This window comes from Symphalangus syndactylus, chromosome 6 (genome assembly GCF_028878055.3).
Source record: "Symphalangus syndactylus isolate Jambi chromosome 6, NHGRI_mSymSyn1-v2.1_pri, whole genome shotgun sequence".
NCBI lineage: Eukaryota > Metazoa > Chordata > Mammalia > Primates > Hylobatidae > Symphalangus > Symphalangus syndactylus.
In genome coordinates, this window is record NC_072428.2 from 67,871,876 (window position 1) to 67,891,230 (window position 19,355).

Consider the following 19,355-nt stretch of genomic DNA (forward strand, 5'->3'; position numbering starts at 1 on the left):
AGGACGTTTGTCCCAGGCATTCCTCTGGCAACCCTCTTCCTCCACCAGCTCCCAACAAAGACATTTAATCCCTTTCTTCCACTACCCTCCGCTCTACTTGGCTTGGCGTTGGAAGCTGAAGTACAATTTGACCCAAGCCACCCCCTACTGCGCACCTGCCATAGCGCTCGCGCCCCGGAGCCGGGCACGGCGTCGCGGGGGTGGGGAGGCGGCGCGTCCCCGAGCTGCGCACCCTCGCGTACAGCCTCGGCTCTGGGGGCGAAGATCCTCTCTGCCTCCGCTCACCCAGCCGCGCCGCCGCGCGGGAACGCGCCCCAGCGGAGGCCCTCTTGAGGGAGCGCGCACGCGCCGCCTCTCCCCGCCTCCCCGGTGCGCGTCCCGCCCCCTTGAGCTGCGATACGCCGAGCGCTCAACATCCGAGGACTTTGGCCCAGAGTAACCCCGCTCTCGTGACCTTTCCCCTCCATTCTGCACCTCCGGCTTCTGGCCGGGCTAGAGGCTGGCGGCTGGGCTCTCGCGCCCCTCCCTGCAGGGCGCAGGCTCTCACCCTCCTGTCTTCTCCGCGCTGTTCCTCGTCATGGCGGCCCTCAGCAAGTCCATCCCTCATAACTGCTATGAGATCGGCCACACTTGGCACCCTTCCTGCCGGGTCTCCTTCCTGCAGATCACCGGGGGCGCCCTGGAGGAGTCCCTGAAGATCTATGCTCCTCTGTACTTGGTGAGACCCGTCACCCCTCCCGCAGGGCGAGTTTAGTGTAGAAGATGGGCCGGGGGCTGCAGTTGGTGCTCCCGAGGGGCTCTAGGGGGCTTGCCTTGTGTCGGGCTCTCTTTTGGAGGGGTCGGAGTGTTTTGGGGGGTCGGCAGGGGGAAGGGGGAAGTCCCAATGGGAGGATATACCAATTCCTGCACGGGAGAAGGAGGAGGGGAATTAGAGATTGAGCTGTCATCTGAATGCCTGTTGCTAGAAAAAGGATGGGCTCCCAACTTTTCGAATTAAGTTTAGGACACTTAAAAACGTTAATTCAAAGACCAGCATTATTTTCCTCTGGCGTGCCTTGTGATGGAGAGGTATTTGTAGGTCAGCGAGGCTATGAGAAGGACCTGCAGTCTTTCCTCGTCTAGTTTCCCCTGTTTTATTTTGCTTTTTTTTTTTTAATGAAGAAGGCATATTTGACCCTAAGTCCCTGTGCTCAGATCTTGACTCAGTTTTGAGATGACAGGATTGTGATTTGGGGGTTTTGCAAGTGTTTTTGCAAGTTCACAGAACAGACTCCTGGGTTGAGATTGTGTGTGGTGATTTAAAGGGTGATGCCAGTCTTTCAGTCAGTGAGCTTGGTTAGGACATCTGACTTTGTGTCACCTAGGACCTTCTGTTACACAGCTTTACATATAAGGCAATTAATAGGGAATATTTGGCAGTATGCATATGTAACACTGAGGACTATTAAAGATGCTCTTAAATGTTCTCCGCAAAATCTTTTTTTCAATAGCCTTATCCTTGATATTAAAGATTTATTATTACTTTGGCCATTGAAGCGCATTGTCTCATTTTCTTGCCTTACAGTTTGTGTCCTAAGAAGACAGATCATATTTTTTGTATGTCTTCTAAAAGTTTCAATATTCAGCAGATGATCAATTATTATTTCTCATTGAAGTAATTCAGATTTATATCCTAATGTTCCTGAAAGTGTGTCATGGCTGTATCTGTAGTACTTCTTGAAAAGTCTGATTATGTATTTCAGAGATAACACAGGAGAAGGTGATGACTTTGTTTGAGGTTGCAGGCACCCATTTCATTTTTATTGTATAGACTGATGCTTCTCAAATTTTCATGTATGTTAGGAATCCTCTGAGGATTATGTTAAAATGGGAGTTCTAATTCATTAGGTCCTGGTAGGGCCTGAACCTCTGCTTTCCTAACAGACTCGCGGTAATGATGATGGTGGGGGCTGCACTTTGAATAATAAAGATCTAGAGTAGAGGCCAATAATTATTATTGGAGCTGGAAATTTTTTCCTTGATTTTCTTTGGCAAAGATTCATGTTTATCTGCTTTTCCACATTCACTGTGGCCAGTCTACGTCTCAGATTTTTTCTTTTTCTTTTTGAGTACAGGGTCTTGTTCTATTGCAATTCTGGCTGGAGTGCAGTGACGCAATCACAGCTCACTGCATAAGGCTCAGATTTGTAAAAAATAAAACATCTACAAACATCATTGAGCTCTTGATACACAACTATAGAAAAGATTGTTCCTGCCGTCAGAGGATTATGATATAGGTGGAAAGAGAGTTTATGCTATCTACTTCTCCCTCTGAAAATCCATAGCACTTTTCATTCATTAATTCATTCACTTAACAAATATTTGTTGAATGCCTGATACTTGTTATACCAATAGCCTAGACGATTTATGGATTATAGTCTATGATAGGGACGTTAAGGGCAGCAACAGGAACATAGGTTCTCCTACCCCAACAAGGTAGGTTGGGGGTGTTCAGGAAAAGAGTTGTGTTTTACTACTATATCTCCAACAAGATTAAGTACTTATTGAGGATAAATTTTCCATCTCATGTGGCCTTGTACCCTTACATCTGTGTATTTGAAAATTTGGGTTGCTGCTCATTGGTAGTTGTGAAATAAAATTAGTGGGAACTGAATAGCATTTTATTTTATATTAAGTGAAGTGGAAGAAAATAAAAAATGTTAGGACATATTGTGCATACTAAGGATAAGCATTATTTCGTGACAGTTTTGTTTCAGTTATCCATGTAGGTGTGGGTGGGGCTACTTGGAGCATATAGCTGTTCTCTTTGTAAGTGTTGGATAGTTGATTAAATGTATACCCCCATGTACTAAGATGCAAGGTGGTGTGGTGGAAAGAAATTGGACTTTAAAAAGGGATCAGGCCAGGTGCGGTGGCTCACGCCCGTAATCCCGGCTCTTTGGGAGGCTGAGGCGTGTGGATCACCTGAGGTCAGGAGTTCGAGACCAGCCAGCTTGACCAACATGGTGAAACCCCATCTCTACGAAAAATATAAAATTAGCTGGTTTTGGTGGCACATGCCTATAATCCCAGCTACTTGGGAGGCTGAGGCAGGAGAATCGCTTGAACCTGGGAGGTGGAGGTTGTAGTGAGCTGAGATCGTGCCATTGCACTCCAGCCTGGGAAACAAGAGCAAAACTCCATCACAAAAAGAAAAAAAAAAAAAAAAGGGATCGGGGTATCGGGATTTGAATCTCAGCTCTATCATTTACCAGCTATTTGACTTTGTATATGTTACTTTATTTTTCTTTTTGAGAATTAAATGAAATCGTGCATTGATGGTGTATCACATATTTTCTAGTTTATCATAGGTTTTGAATAGTTATGCATATTTTTCTTCCTCCCTTCTCCGGTGGCACTTAAGAGTGAAGTTCATGGAAGATGGGTAGGGAAGGCCTCTTGAAGTAAGTGGCCCTTGACTTCTGCCTTGAGGATAAGGCCGTACAGACATTGATTCATGCAGTAGACATTTATAGCATACCTATTCTTAATGGAGAGGAGGGAGGATAATGTAAACTGAGGCAGAAAACTAAGAAGCAATGAATACATTGTCTATAACAGAATGTTTGCGTACAGGAGTTGTGAGCGATAACAACATTTATTATGTGCTTAGTCCTTTACATATTTTATCTTTTTTAACCCTTACACAACCCAGCTTATTATCCCCATTTTATAGGTAAGATAACTGAAGGCTAGAGACATTACGTGATTCACAAGATTTAGAGCTAGTAAGGAAAAAGACAGGATTCAGTTCTCATTTCTTTTGACTGAAAGACTGAAGGACGGGCTAAAGGAGCCATTGAGGGTTTTTTTGTGTGCGTGCTATTGAGGTTTCTTTTTGAACAAAGGGGTTACAAGTGCAAAATGATGCTTTCAGATGCTAAATCTGGTAGCACTGGGAAGACCGGATAGGAAAGATTTTTGAGAAACTGATGCAGTAGTTTCACTAAGTGGTGGAAAGAGTCAGAACTCCTGTGGAATCTCACCCTGCAATTTACTATCAATATGATCTTTAGAAAAATTACTGAATCGCGGCCGGGCGCGGTGGCTCACACCTGTAATCCCAGCACTTTGGGAGGCCGAGGCGGGCGGATCACGAGGTCAGGAGATCGAGACCATCCTGGCTAACACAGTAAAACCCTGTCTCTACTAAAAATACAAAAAATTAGCTGGTCGAGGTGGCGGGCGCCTGTAGTCCCAGCTACTCGGGAGGCTGAGGCAGGAGAATGGCGTGAACCCCACGGGGCGGAGCCTGCAGTGAGCTGAGATCGCGCCATTGCACTCCAGCCTGGGCAACATTGAGACTCTTGTCTCAAAAAAAAAAAAAAAAAAAAAGAAAAATTACTGAATCGCATGGAGCCTTAGTCCCCTTGCTTTGCAGAAGATGATTGTACCCATTTTTTAAGGTCTGTTGTGAGGAGTCAAATAGGATAATAGTGCATTAATTATGATATATGTCTCTATCTCCTTTTAGAACAGTGGTTTGTATTTAGACTAGTGTAGTACCTCATTAAATGCGTAATATGTGTCTAAATGAGTGAAGGTATGAAGGAATGAGCTTATGAATAGTGCAGGAATGAAGAGATATTTGGCAGGTCTGCCAGAGAAAATGAAAGGGCAGTTCTAGAGGCGTTTTGCAGGCAGAATGAACAGGACTTAGAGACCAAGGATATTGGGGCAGCGTGAGGACTTGTTTATACTTCTAGGTTGTCAAGTCAGATTGTTGCAGTTGCCATTATTGCTAGAAATGGAGAAGTTCTAAAGGCAAGCTGCTGTAGGGACCAGTGGAGAGCTTTCCCCTTGGCCCGCTGAAGGTTCACCAAAAATCATTGACAGCAGGCAGATGGATTAATAGGAGAAAGGGCATGTACCAACTTATTTAACATGTATACATGGGAGCCTTCAGAATGAAGACCCAAAAATACAGGGGAAATTATCTGTTTTTATGCTTAGGTTCAACAAAGTATAGACAGCTATGTAGAAATGTGATTGGACAATAATGCTAATAAGACTGATTGGGGAAGCAAGGCCTGTCTGTCTAGATTCTTCTTGGCCTCTCTGAGCATTCCTTCTTTTCTTTTGAGTATGGGGCAGGACCCTCTCTGGAATGGGGGCTTATGACCTACAGTCAAACAAGGTAGGTCAGATAGTTTCTTTATGGCCAGTTTTTACATGGAAAGGCAAAGGGAAAGTTAGTATGATATTTTAAGGTTTAATGGCTGGCTTTGGGGAAAATAGGTTCTGGTTTTTATGACCTGCCTTGGGGAAAATTCTAGTTTCTAAGGCTAGCTCAGGGGAGAGTGGGACTAGGAGACAGGAGAGCAGGAGGAGGTCAGAAAAAAACTTCTGCTTCTAAGGCTGCTTCTGAGGCCTTCATTTTGGGGTATTGTATTCTGAGCCCCAACATGAAGGAAGATTTTTATCAAGAGTGTTTTCTGGAGCCTATAAAATGGGTCTTATATATCTGTTTTTCACTGGAAACGTTATCATGTGTATTGTACTAAACTGATTTCTTCATATCATATTTACTTTCTTGTTCTATACATTTGCCCTCATGCTTCTTTTAATCTTGGTATCTACAACTGTTCTTAGTTGGTATTCACCTTCTACTGTTTAAACCATTTCAAAATGTAGATGTACGATTCCTTTTATTATAATAGTGAATCTTTGTGTTTTCACAATTTGTAAAGAATATCAACTCTCATCATTTATTTCTGTAGTTTTTTTTTGTTTTTTTTTTTTGTTTTTTGAGACAGAGTTTCGCTCTTGTTGCCCAGGCTGGAGTGCAGTGGTGTGATCTCGGCTCACTACAACCTCCGCCTCCCAGGTTCAAGCCATTCTCCTGCCTCAGCCTCCCGCGTAGCTGGGATTACAGGTATGCACCACCACGCCGGGCTAATTTTGTATTTTTAGTAGAGACGGGGTTTCTCCATATTGGTCAGGTTGGTTTGGAACTCCTGACCTCAGGTGATCCACCTGCCTCGGCCTCCCAAAGTGCTGGAATTACAGGAGTGAGCCACCGGGCCCAGCCTATTTCTGTAGTTTTTTTAAAAAGCAGATTCTTACATATTTTGTAATATATGGTAACAATGTATGCATGTACCAAAAATATATTTTAGAATTTTATATTTTATTTCTTGAATGTTGGTTATTGCTACGTATTCTAAATAGATGGTACCCCTTGCTGCACACATACATATGAAACAGTTATTAAACTGTTGGCTGGGTGTGGTGTCTCAAGCCTGTAATCCCAGCACTTTGGGAGGCCGAGGTGGGTGGATCACGAGGTCAGGAGATGGAGACCATCCTGGCTAACATGGTGAAACCGGTCTCTACTAAAAATATAAAAATTAGCTGGGCGTGGTGGTGTGCACCTGTAGTCCCAGCTACTTGGGAGGCTGAAGCAGGAGAATCACTTGAACCTGGGAGGCAGAGGTTGCAGTGAGCCGAGATCACGCCACTGCACTCCAGCCTGGCAACAGAGCGAGACTCTGTCTCAAAACAAACAAACAAACAAAAAAAACTGTTTAACCCCTGGACTACCACTAAGATTAAGGAAAGCATAAGGCCCTTGTTTTTGTGGCAATTTTAGAATATACAGTTGCCCACTTGGGAGTATGGATTCTGTGCTGTTGAGATTCTTAGGTACCTTCCCTAAGAAGGAAAACTTGTTCACTAACCTCAGATGGTTCTAACACTAAGACCTTTCTTTTCCTAGGTGGTTTTCTTCTGGACCTCTAGATTAAGGTACTGGCATTTACCTTTAGCTGAGTCCAAAGTAGAATCTTTTGCATTTTTGGGAAAGAATGATTTTAAAACCTGTTTTTTCACTGAACTTTAGATGTTTAGACTCTTCAGTGGATTAACATGTTTACTCAATATTTACTCCCTTTGAACCATATAATCCAACACATCTGTTAGATTACAAAGGATCAGTTAATCACTTCTAGGCTCTGAATAAACATTTAATCCAGAATTGAAATTTCTAGGAATAAAGAATAGTTTATGGGCTATTGGTTGCTAAAGGCTTGAAAACCACTGATGGAAGAAATCAGTTCAGTGATACGGACTGAGAGTTTTAAGGCAGTGAGTGCTTTAGCAGGTTTTCTAGAGGCTACAAGACCAACAGTGAGACTTTAAAAAGTTTTTGGTAATAGGCATTTGTTTTTGTTTTTGGCTTAAAAAAATAAAATAAGAAACCCTGAAGTCATTAAAGAATGCAAACTACTCAGAATATCTGTCTAGATTATCTGAACTTTGGAGACCATGGAATTGTAAAGCTGTGCATAATCCCCCTTTGATTTTTGCTTGAGACCTAATTTATGGGAGTGTAAATAAGGGGCTCACTTTATCTTTCTATTCAATAACTAAATGATTTTTACATAATTTCTTATTATCCCTTTGGAGATACAAGTCATATGGCTTTATTTATTTATTTATTTATTTTTTTGAGACAGAGTCTTGCTCTGTCGCCTGGGCTGGAGTGCAGTGGCACAATCTCGGCTAACTGCAAGTTCCACCTCCTGGGGTTACGCCATTCTCCTGCATCAACTTCTGGAGTAGCTGGGACTACAGGCGCGCACCTCCACAGCCAGCTAATTTTTGTATTTTTAGTAGAGATGGGTTTCACCATGTTGGCCAGGATGGTCTCTATCTCCTGACCTCGTGATCCGCCCACCTCAGCCTCCCAAAGTGCTGGGATTACAGGCGTGAGCCACTGCGCCCGGCCATCATATGGTCTTTTTTAAATGAACAATTGAATAATGAATTTTACTATTCATTAATGTGACATTTTGAGTTTGTTGAAGTTGTTTTTATTTTTATTTATTTTATTTTATTTTTGAGACGGAATCTGGCTTTGTCGCCCAGGCTGGAGTGCAGTGGCGTGATCTTGGCTCACTGCAAGCTGCGCCTCCGGGGTTCACGCCATTATCCTGCCTCAGCCTCCCGAGTAGCTGGGACTACAGGCACCTGCTACCATGCCCAGCTAATTTTTTGTATTTTTAATAGAGACGGGGTTTCACTCTGTTAGCCGGGATGGTCTCGATCTCCTGACCTCGTGATCTGCCCGACTCGGCCTCCCGAAGTGCTGGGATTACAGGTGTGAGCCACCGTGCCAGGCTGAAGTTGTTTTTATATGTGAGTTCTTGTTATTCTTTGCCTGCACTCTGTTGAGTACAAACTACAGCTTCTAGCATGTCACTTCCAGTTGAGAGGTCAGGGCTTAGTATTGCAGTAAACACTTTCTCAACTCACTGTTTTCTGTAGCAGCTAACCCTGAGTAGAGCAGGCCAATTCTGATTTACCATTATTTGCCTCTTAGTTGTCATAGATCAGGGATAAAAATACATATTGGTAGAAAGAGACCCATCTGGAGGAATGAGGGAGTCAATTCTACACTAACAATCCCTCTGGTAACAGATTTTCCATCAGATTGCTTTCATATCCAACTGATTAGTTGATTTTATTGTGATAGAGATTAGTCTGAATAATCAGGCCTTTTATTCATTTTTTAGAAAACTATATATGCTTGAACTTTTGACTCTTAAAAACATTCTTTTCATTATTTGCCAATAAATATTGATGAAATATATGGTGAAGGGGAGACTGATATTTGATGATTAGTTTAGTAATATCTGAACCTAGACTATTGGTAATGGAATATTGATGATTAGTTTAGTAATATCTGAACCTAGACTATTGGAATATTTGTCCCCTATTTGTTTACCAAGTATTTATTGAGTCTGCTATTTGCAGGGTGCTGTTTGTGGTAGCTGTGTGCTATGTGGTATGGTGAGGAATAAAATGAATGAGACATATTTCTTACATTGAGTTTATAGTTTAGGAGGGGAGATTAGGCACATGTACTCCTGTGATACAAATTCATTGAGATAAATATCATAAGGTACAGACAAAAATAAAAGTAAAGTGGTATATGTAACTGTTAGATTAATAGTGTAACTCAGGCCAGGCATGGTGGCTCATGCCTGTAATCCCAGCACTTTGGGAGGCTGAGGCGGGAGGATCACTTGAGGTCAGGAGTTTGAGACCAGCCTGGTCAAATGCTGAAACCCCTCCCCTACTAAAAATACAAAAATCAGCCAGCATGGTGGTGGGCATCTGTAATCCCAGCTACTTGGGAGACTGGGGCGGGAGAATCACTTGCAGCGAGCGGAGATCTCAGCTCCCCAGCCTGGGAGACAGAGCAAGACTGTGTCTCAAAAAACAAACAAACAAATAAACAAACAACAAAATAAACCCAGTAATTCAGATATAAAGATGTAAGGTAGAAGGATCAAATAAAGCTGTAAGATTTTAAGCCTTGCTTATTAGGATATGTAGAAGGTAGTGCTGTGGAAAAAATATTTTCAGTGAAACATACTGGCTTGCTTTGGGGCATATTGAGTTTTAATTACTAGTGCAGTATGTAAGTGGAGAATGACCATGAGACATTGAGAAATGCAGGGGTAGAAAGAAACTGAGGCTAGAGATTTAGGTTTATATGTCCTAATGCTAGAGATGAAAGTTGAGCCCATGATTATGGGTTAGGTCGACAAGGGAGAGAGTTTAGAAAGAGAAGACAACCTAGGGAATGCTTATATTTGGAGCAGAGGAAAAGAAAGAAGCAGACAGAGCTGTATGAAGAGATTGAGGTGGTAGTGTTACTTAGTCTTGAGGTAAAGGAGTTTTGGGAGGTATTGTAAGAGATGGGAAGAGCATGGACTTGAATCTCAGTCCTGCCACTTACTGGCATTGTGACCTTGAGCAAGGTTCTTAACATTTGTGAACCTCAGTGTCCTCATCTATAAAAAGAGGATAAAATATCTATCTATTATCCTTTAAAAATGCAAGTCAGCTTTTGTTATTCCTCTGCCCATAACTCTCCAGGGGCTTTCCAATGCAATACAATGTGAAATCCTCACCATGGCCTTCAGAGCCTTATGCGGTCTGTCTGTTGCTTGTTTAATTACATTTCATGCGATTTTCCCCTTTGCTTTTCCACCTCGATCTAGATTTAATCACACAATTTATTTAATATTTTGAATCTATGTTTTATGTGGTTTACAACAGAGAGCTCCTGATTTCTGGGGAATATCTTAAATCGTACAACAGCCAGATTGTTAAAAAAAAGTGTATTTTTATGGAATACATAAAAGGTAACTCTTGTTTTATGAGTTATGACTTTGAGAAAAAAATTCATGCCTCAATTTGTGCATAAGCAATATATGTATATGGATACTTTTTTTTATTGATTATGAAAAGATGATGTGGATTGAAAGGCTGGAATGCAGCCTTATGTTGTATAAATCTATCTGTATAAGCTTTGGAAGTGGAAAATGTGGTAAGACCTTGACAATAGATTGATCGTTTATTTATTATCATATTAGTTATTGAGTATTTACTTATCATATTAGTTAATGAGTACTTAGGTGATAGACAGGTGATAGGTGGTAATTAGGGAAGGGGAGTTAATTGAAGTGACGGCTTAACAAAGAACTAAATAAAATATTTTTAAGAAAGTCATTTTAAAATGTCAGTGCAATTTCTTACATTACAGTTGCTTCCATTACTTTCATAGTATAGTGAATGTGAAATATGTTTTCATCCCCAAGGACTTAAACTGGGCACATGGAATGCCTAATAGTGGTTGATGCTTTGATGATTAAGGGTCTTATAATATTTTAGATTTATTATTCTTCCATTATCGTAATATAGTACATAATATAGTACTGTATTAAAGACTTAATTTGAATCTCTTTTGACCGTAGGTTAAACTTTTAAATTGCCTTTTAATTAATCACTAACCTTAGTTTTCTGTTTACTCATTGATATGCTCTTAATGTTGTGATTGAGATTTGTGTATTTTTTCTTTCAGGTAATAGGAAATGAATCTGTTTTATCTTTGGATACTAGGAATATAGTTAATAAGTATTTGTTAGTGAGCCTGAATAATTAATGAGTCAAGTTAGTATGGTGAATTGATCTTACATATCATGTATGGGGCTCTGTCTTCCTCATAATTTTACTTGAGGGGAATCAATAATTGAAATAAATTAAAGATTTTAACTAACTTGGCTCATAGCAGTATTGAAAAATATTTAGTGGCCGGGCAGGTTGGCTTACGCCTGTAATCCCAGCACTTTTCGAGGCCAAGGTGGGCGGATCATCTGAGGTCAGGAGTTCGAGACCAGCCTGGCCAACATGGTGAAACCCCATCTCTACTACAAATACAAAAATTAGCTGGGCATGGTGGTGCGTGCCTGTAATTCCAGGTACTGGGGAGGCTGAGGCAGGAGAATCACTGTAACCCGGAGGCAGAGGTTGCAGTGAGCCTAGATCGCACCACTGGACTCCAGCCTGGCAACAGAGAGAGACTCTGTCTTAAAAAAAAAAAAAAAAAAAATTTAGTAAAATGGACCTAAATAATTTATATTTGAAAGAAAAGTATTAAGGAAGAGTGCTAAATCAAGTATCATCAGATTTGAGCAAGTTCCTTTTATAAGAATGCTAAATTTTTTCAACTTACTGTCATTTATTTTGTATAGCCTTTTAACTCATTAGATTTGTCAGGTTGCTTTGGTTTCTTGATTCTTACTTGATCTTGGGGGTTTGGATTGTGATTAATCCACTTTGGGAGTTTCCTTGAAAGATTCTGCACCTATTGCCAGTGATGAAGGAAGGCTTGCTCTGATTAGATTCAATTTTTCTACCTTGAAAGAAATACACATGGGACCATTTTTTTTCAGACCCGTATGTCGGAAACTCGCAAGCGCAGGAGGCACTGAATTAAGCAGAACCAGCCAAATTTCTGTGTGCCCCTAGCTGCATTTAGAGCCCATGGAGTGTAGTATAACTGTATTTACTCTGAATCTTCATTTCCTTTTACTGTCTCTTTTCTAACCTTATTTCATTCATCAAATATTACATGTTACCTACAGTGAGTAAGAAATACTGGAGTGAAGGGGCTGGGCGCGGTGGCTCACGCCTGTAATCCCAGCACTTTGGGAGGCCGAGGCGGGCGGATCACGAGGTCAGGAGATCGAGACCATGCTGGCTAACACGGTGAAACCCCGTCTCTACTAAAAATACAAAAAAAAATTAGCCGGGCGAGGTGGCAGGCGCCTGTAGTCCCAGCTACGCGGGAGGCTGAGGCAGGAGAATGGCGTGAACCCCGGGGGGCGGAGCCTGCAGTGAGCCGAGATCGCGCCTCTGCACTCCAGCCTGGGTGAAAGAGCGAGACTCCGTCTCAAAAAAAAAAAAAAAAAAAAAAAAAAAATACTGGAGTGAGGGGAACGTGAAGGTTAACAGTGAAAGGGGAAGATAAAATAAATGCACACGAAATTATCTGTGATAAGTACTATTAAGAAGACATACGGAATGTTACTAGGCTGTTTACGAGAGGATCCATTCTAGTGTAGAGGGTTTGGGAAGCCTTTCCTAAGGAAGTGACATGGTGATTATATGAATATATGTGAAGTGCACATATATTAGGTTTAACATTTATGGCACAAAAAACAAATTTTAACGTGGCAAAATCAAGAGAAATAAGAAGCAATTACTTTATAGAAAAGCAGTTTATTTGACAATTTCACAAATCCAATACCCTGGTCAAGAATTTGGCCCTTACTTACCTTGAAGTCAAAGGCAGTAAGAAAACTTAACTGCCTACAAATACCTCGAGTAACAGATGCTGTGAAACTGAAACTTCCTTCTAGTAAAATCCATGTTTTAAATTACAGTAGTCAGAAATTTTCAATTACAAATGTTAGAAAAACTATTTTGAATAACTTCTATTTGTCTTCCCCCATTTAAAGGTAAGTTAAGATTGTTTTTGACAAAATTGTGAAGTCTGAGAAGTTAAGAATCTTTTTTTTTTTTTTTGAGATGGAGTTTCACTTTTGTTGCCTAGGCTGGAGTGCAATAGCACAATCTCGGCCCACGCCAACCTCTGCCTCCTGGGTTCAAGTGAGTCTCCTGCCTCAGCCTCCTGTGTAGCTGGGACTACAAGTGTGTGCCACCATGCTTGGCTAATTTTGTATTTTTAGTAGAGATGGGGTTTCACCATGTTAGTCAGGCTGGTCTCGAACTCCTGACCTCAAGTGATCCACCTGCCTCTGTTACAGTAAAGGGATCCTGATTTAGACTCCAAGAGAGGGTTGTTGGATTTCGCGCAAGAAGGAATTCAGGGCAAGTCCGCAGTGCAAAGCAAAAGCAAGTTTATTAAGAAAGTAGAGTGGTGAAAGGACAGCTACTCCATAGACAGAGTAGGGTGTTTCTCAAAGTCAGAAGAGGAACGTGTCCACCCTAGGTACAATGCTTGTATATATGGGGAGATGTGCTCTGTTACAAGGGTTTGTGTTGTGATAAAGGATTAATTTTCTTAATTGCTATATTTTGCAAGAATTGATATTGTTAAAGCAAAATTAGGAATGCCTTTGTTCTTCAGATATTGGGATATCTGGACACTACGAAGTCTGGGTCTGTTTTAGTAAATGTTATTAATTTGTTCCTTTAACTGTAAACATCTAGAGGCTAAGAATGCCTAATTTTCTGAGAATGCAGCCTAGCAGGTGTCAGCCTCATTTTCCTAGCCCTCACTCAAAATGGAGTCTCTCTGGCTCGAACACCTCTAACACCTCTGCCTCCCAAAGAGCTGGGATTACAGGTGTGAGCCACTGCGCCCGGCCAAGCATCTTTTTAAAGCTTTCTTTTTCTGTGCTCTTTTCTCTTTTTCCCATGGTTAAATTTCATGATTAGATTTCTTTTGTGGTTCAGGTAGGTGGTTAGGATTACCCTATCAAAGATTAGTAAAGGATTTTACATCCATCAAATGGTTGACAGACTAATTATTAGACTTTAATATTAATGAGTTGAAGTGCAGTTTAAACCTTTTAAAATTGGCTTTATCTTCTTTTTAGTGGAATTTATGTATCAACAAATAGTGAGGCAGTTGTTATTTTTTAGTCAAGTAGTTACTGTTATCTGTGATTTCTTCTCTTTCTCAAATCATCCTTCCTGGGCTTGAACTCTTAGTGTTCATGAGTTCTGTTTAAAGGATTCAATTCATTACCCAATATTCACTCAGTTTATCACCCAGTATTCTTATTGGAGAGACTGGAACAAATATGTATACTTTCTTTTTTTTTTTTTTTCTTGAGACGGAGTCTCACTCTGTCGCCCAGGCTGGAGTGTGCAGTGGCGCAATCTCGGCTCACTGCAAGATCCGCCTCCCGGGTTCACGCCATTCTCCTGCCTCAGCCTCTCCGAGTAGCTGGGACTACAGGCGCCTGCCACCACGCCCGGCTAATTTTTTTTTTTTTGTATTTTTTTTTTTTAGTAGAGACGAGGTTTCACTGCGGTCTCGATCTCCTGACCTCGTGATCCGCCTGCCTCGGCCTCCCAAAGTGCTGGGATTACAAGCGTGAGCCACCGCGCCTGGCCACAAATATGTATACTTTCTATTTTTCATCTGAATATTGTTGTTCAATTAGAAATATATTAGATTTTTTCCCATTAATTAAAGTATTTCACATTAGAATCCTTGATATTTGTACTTAAGCAAGCAGAAGATGGCAGGGTATGAAAGAGTGTTTTGGTTTAAAGTTGTGGTGCTGCATGTGAGTTACATCACTAAAAGTTGAAGTGACAGGTGTGTGTTTTCAAGACTTTCCCTATATTACAAAAATATTGGTATTACTCAGTTTTAAACATGGGTATAATGTATGCAGGGCTCAATCTGAGTCTTGTTCCTGATCACATTTTGTTTCAGTATTGTAACTTAAGTATATTTTTATGTTTATCTTGAAAGCCTATCTCAACTTTTATATAAAAATTTGAAAATGTAGGAGAGGAAGGCTATTACAGGTAAGGTATGCAAGGCTTAATGGTCATCGCTAAAGTTTGATGGTATGATTTTCATTATAGGGAGGCTTTACAGTATCATCATTATGGAAAACTTTTGAAGATTGCTTGTATCTTCCCACATGTATTATTAACAAGTTGCCCTAGTTTTTTGGCTTGTTTGTGTTGTTTTTAATAAGCTGGTTCTTGTATCTGTTGGGGGCATCATGGTGTAACGCACTGGTTGTGAGTTACAAGATCTGAGTTTTTGTTTCGCTTTGCGATTTATAACGCGATTTCTTCATTTATAAATAGAAGAGAATCCTGCCTTAACAACTTCATGGCTTGCTGTGGGAATCATATGAGATGGTGCACATATAAAAGCTTTAAAAACTGTAAGAAGATAGGTAAATATTGGTCTATGATACTTGGTTTCTTGTCATTTTGTTTGAGATATTTATATTTGGCTTTTGTAGCTTATGATTCTAACCTTAAAAATAAAGATGTTGGAAGCAATTCAGATTTAGCTTATTAGAGTTCTTCAAAGAAACAGAAGCCTCTGTGTGTGTGTGTGTGTGTGTGTGTGTGTGTGTGTATAAAATAAGTAATTGGCTCACAATTTTGGAGGCTTAGTAAGTGCCAAGATCTGCAGCTGGCATGCTGGAGACCCAGAGAGCCAATGTGTAATTCCAGTGTGAGTCCAAAGGCCTGAGTACTGGAAGAGACAGTGGTGTAAGTTCCAGTCTGAAAGCCAGCAGGCTGTAGACCCAAGAAGAACTGGTGTTTCAGTCAGGTCTGAAGACAGGAAAATACCAGTGCCTAGCTCAAGAAATCAGGCAGGAGGAGTTTGTTGTTTTGTTCTCTTCAGGTCTTCAACTGAGAGGACGAAGCCTACTCACATTAGGAAGGACAATCTGTTTTTCTCAGTCTACTGATTCAAATGTTAATCTCACCTAGAAGCACCCTCATAGACATACCCAGAATAATCATTTGACCAAATGTCTAGGCATTCCTTGGCCCAGTTAGGTTGATACATAAAATTAAACGTGGTATACAGAAAAATTTGTTTGTTACAACAAATAATTCTGCCTCCTTTATTATGCTTTTTTTTTTTTTTTTTTTTGACAGTCTTGCTCTGTCACTCAGGCTGGAGTGCAGTGGCATGACCTTGGCTCACTGCAACCTCTGTCTCCTGGGTTCAAGTGATTCTGCTGCCTCAGGCTCCTGAGTTGCTAGAATTATAGGCATGTGCCACCACAACCAGCTAATTTTTTGTATTTTTAATAGAGACAGGGTTTTGCTATGTTGGCCACACTGGTCTTGAACTTCTGGTCTCAGGTGATCCACCCGCCTTGGCCTATGATAAATATTTTTTAAAAACAAGGTCTTATTTTATTTTATTTTTTTGACAGAGTCTTGCTCTGTTGCCGAGGCTGGAGTGCAATGGCGTGATCTCGGCTCACTGCAAGCCCCACCTCCCAAGTTCATGCCATTCTCCTGCCTCAGCCTCCCGAGTAGCTGGGACTACAGGCGCCCGCCAGCAGGCCCAGCTAATTTTTTTGTATTTTTAGTAGAGACGGGGTTTCATTGTGTTAGCCAGGATGGTCTCGACCTCCTGACCTCATGATCCGCCTGCCTCACCCTCCCAAAGTGCTGGGATTACAGGCGTGAGAACAAGGTCTTATTTTTAATTTTAATTTTAATTTAATTTTTTTTTTTTTTTTTTTGAGACAGGGTCTTGCTCTGTCACCAGGCTGGAGTGCAGTGGTGATCTTGGCTCACTGCAACCTCCAACTCCCGGGTTCAAGCGATTCTTCTGCCTCAGCCTCCTGAGTAGCTGGGATTACAGGCACGTGCCACCGTACCCTGCTAATTTTTGTATTTTTAGTGGAGACGAGGTTTCACCCTGTTGGCCAGGATGGAAGGGTCTTATTTTTAAAAAGCATTTTGAAAATTTTTATTTTTAAAAAATTTTAAAAAATTAATTAATGAGTTAATTAATTTTGAGATGGAGTCTCACTCTGTCACCCAGGCTGGAGTACAGTGGTGTGATCTTGGCTCACTGCAACCTCCACCTCCTGGGTTCAAGCAATTCTCCTGCCTCAGTCTCCGAAGTAGCTGGGATTACAGGCACCCACCATCATGACTGGCGAATTTTTGTATTTTTGTTGAGATGGGGCTTCACCGTGTTGGCCAGGCTGGTCTTGAACTCCTGAACTCAGGCGATCCACCCGCCTCAGCCTCCCAAAGTGCTAACGTCAGCCACCGCGCCCGCTGAAAAATTTTTAGAAAAAAAATACAGGAGGTCTCTTGATTATGGATGAATATCCTACTTTAGTTCTGTTGTTTGAAGTTTTTTTTTTTTTTTTTTGAGACGAGTCTCGCTCTGTTGCCCAGGCTGAAGTGCAGTGGCGTGATCTCGGCTCACTGCGATCTCTGCCTCCCGGATTCAAGTGATTCTCCTGTGATTCTCCTGCCTCAGCCTCAGGAGTAGCTGGGATTACAGGCGTGTGCTACCACACCTGGCTAATTTTTGTATTTTTAGTAGAGACAAGGTTTTGCCATGTTGGCTGAGCTGGTCCCGAACTCCTGACCTGAAGTGATCCGCTCACCTCAGCCTCCCAAAGTTCTGGGATTACAGGCATGAGCTACCACACCTGGCCTTTCCCAGATACTCTGATTACCAGAGACGGAAATCTCTTCTTACTTAACACTTAATAAAACAAACCTGTACAACTCAAAAAGGAATGGGGGTTGGATCAGGAAGCAATTCTGCAGAGTGAAGGAAACTAGCATTTTCAAAATGCCTACTATGTGCTACTCTGCTAAATACTTTATATTTGTTATCTTATTTATTAAAAAGTACCTATTAATAGATCTTGGGGCTGGGTGTGGTGGCTCACGCCTGTAATCCCAGCACTTTGTGAGGCCAAGGCAGACAGATCACGAGGTTAGGAGTTCGAGACCAGCCTGGCTAAAATAGCGAAAACCTGTCTCTACTAAAAATACAAAAATTAGCTGGGTGTGGTTGCACATGCCTGTGGTCTCAGCTGCTGAGGCAGGAGAATCGCTTGAACCGGGAGGTGGAGGTGGCAGTGGGCCGAGATCACACCACTGCACTCCAGCCTTGGTAACAGAGCATGACGCTGAATCAAAAAAAAAAAAAAAAAAAAAGAAAAAAGTAAATCTTATAGATCTTGGACAAGGAAGAGGGTAAAGTTAATTGCACAGCTAGTTGTTGTCCTGTCTCTTCTATTGGAATTAATTCTTTTTTATTTGCTAATTTAGTGTTCTGAATCTTGTTTTTCCATCTTCTTTCCTCTTTATTTTTTTGTAGACTAGAACTGTAGTTTCTAGCCCCTGAGTCATCATGGATGCCTTATTTAGTCTTTCTGCAGGTTAGATCACCAAATTTTGGAAGAGTCAGATTATTTTTATATCTTAGTTGTAGTTTCCTTATGTTTTTGTGTGTTTCTCTGAGAATGGGCAACTTGAACTTCTGTAGGAGCTAGTAAGTCATAGGTTTAAATTTATAACATGCAGTATGGATAAGTGATAATTCTTATTTAGAATGTGTTTTGACTTCAACATCAGTTGGTAGTTAAGAGCCACTTGCCTGACTTCAATCCCTGCTCTGCCTGTATCAGTCACCTTGAGTAACTTCATCTCTCTGTACTAACTTTTTCTTTTTTCTTTCCTTTTCTTTTTTTTTTTTTTTTTTGAGATGGAGTCTTGCTGTGTCACCCAGGCTGGAGTGCAGTGGCGTGATCTCGGCTCACTGCAAACTCTGCCTCCCGGGGTCATGCCATTCTCCTGCCTCAGCCTCCTGAGTAGCTGGGACTACAGGCGCCCACCACCACGCCTGGCTAATTTTTTGTATTTTTAGTAGAGACGGGGTTTCACCCTGTTAGCCGGGGTGGTCTCGATCTCCTGACCTCGTGATCTGCCTGCCTCGGCCTCCCAAAGTGCTGGGATTACAGGTGTGAGCCACTGCACCCGACCTGTCCTTTTTCTTATCTCTAAAATGGTGATAATAAAATCATGCCCATTAAGATCATGCCCAATAAAATGAGGAGATTGAAATCTAAAGAGCATCTAAACAAGGATTTTTTATAGAAATAGTTGTGGGGTAAAGATTGTTATGAAATTAAATGAGTTGACATTTGTATGGTATATAGGATGGTGCCTGGCACAAGTGCTATATAAGCATTTTTTTAAAATAAAATAAAAATTCTGGAACTAACATATTCAAAATATGTAAATTCATTATGCTCTTTCCCTTAAAGCAGTTGTTCTTACTCAATAAGGGGCACAATGCCTCCTAGGAGACATTTAACAATGTAGGCATTTTTGGTTATCACAGCTGGGGGGTTTCTATTGCCATTTAGAAAGTAGAGGGCAGGGATGCTGCTAAACATCCTTCAATGCACAGGACAGCCTGCCCAACAGATGATCTGGCCCAAAATGTCAGTAGT

At 41.3% G+C, this 19,355-nt stretch overlaps 1 protein-coding gene across 4 annotated transcripts in view; it reads left to right on the forward strand.

Moving 5' to 3' along the window:
- Positions 1–361: 361 nt before the first annotated feature.
- Positions 362–19,355, forward strand: part of TMEM135 (transmembrane protein 135) — a 275,389-nt gene continuing 256,395 nt past the window's right edge. For 2 of the 4 annotated variants that reach the window (XM_055283183.2, XM_055283184.2), the window contains exon 1: positions 372–718. In XM_055283183.2, the coding sequence (XP_055139158.1) occupies positions 578–718 (141 nt within the window). In that variant the 5' untranslated portion in view covers positions 372–577. Of the gene's footprint in view, positions 719–19,355 lie in introns of all 4 variants that reach the window. The other 2 variants (XM_055283181.2, XM_055283182.2) reach the window with 2 other exon arrangements.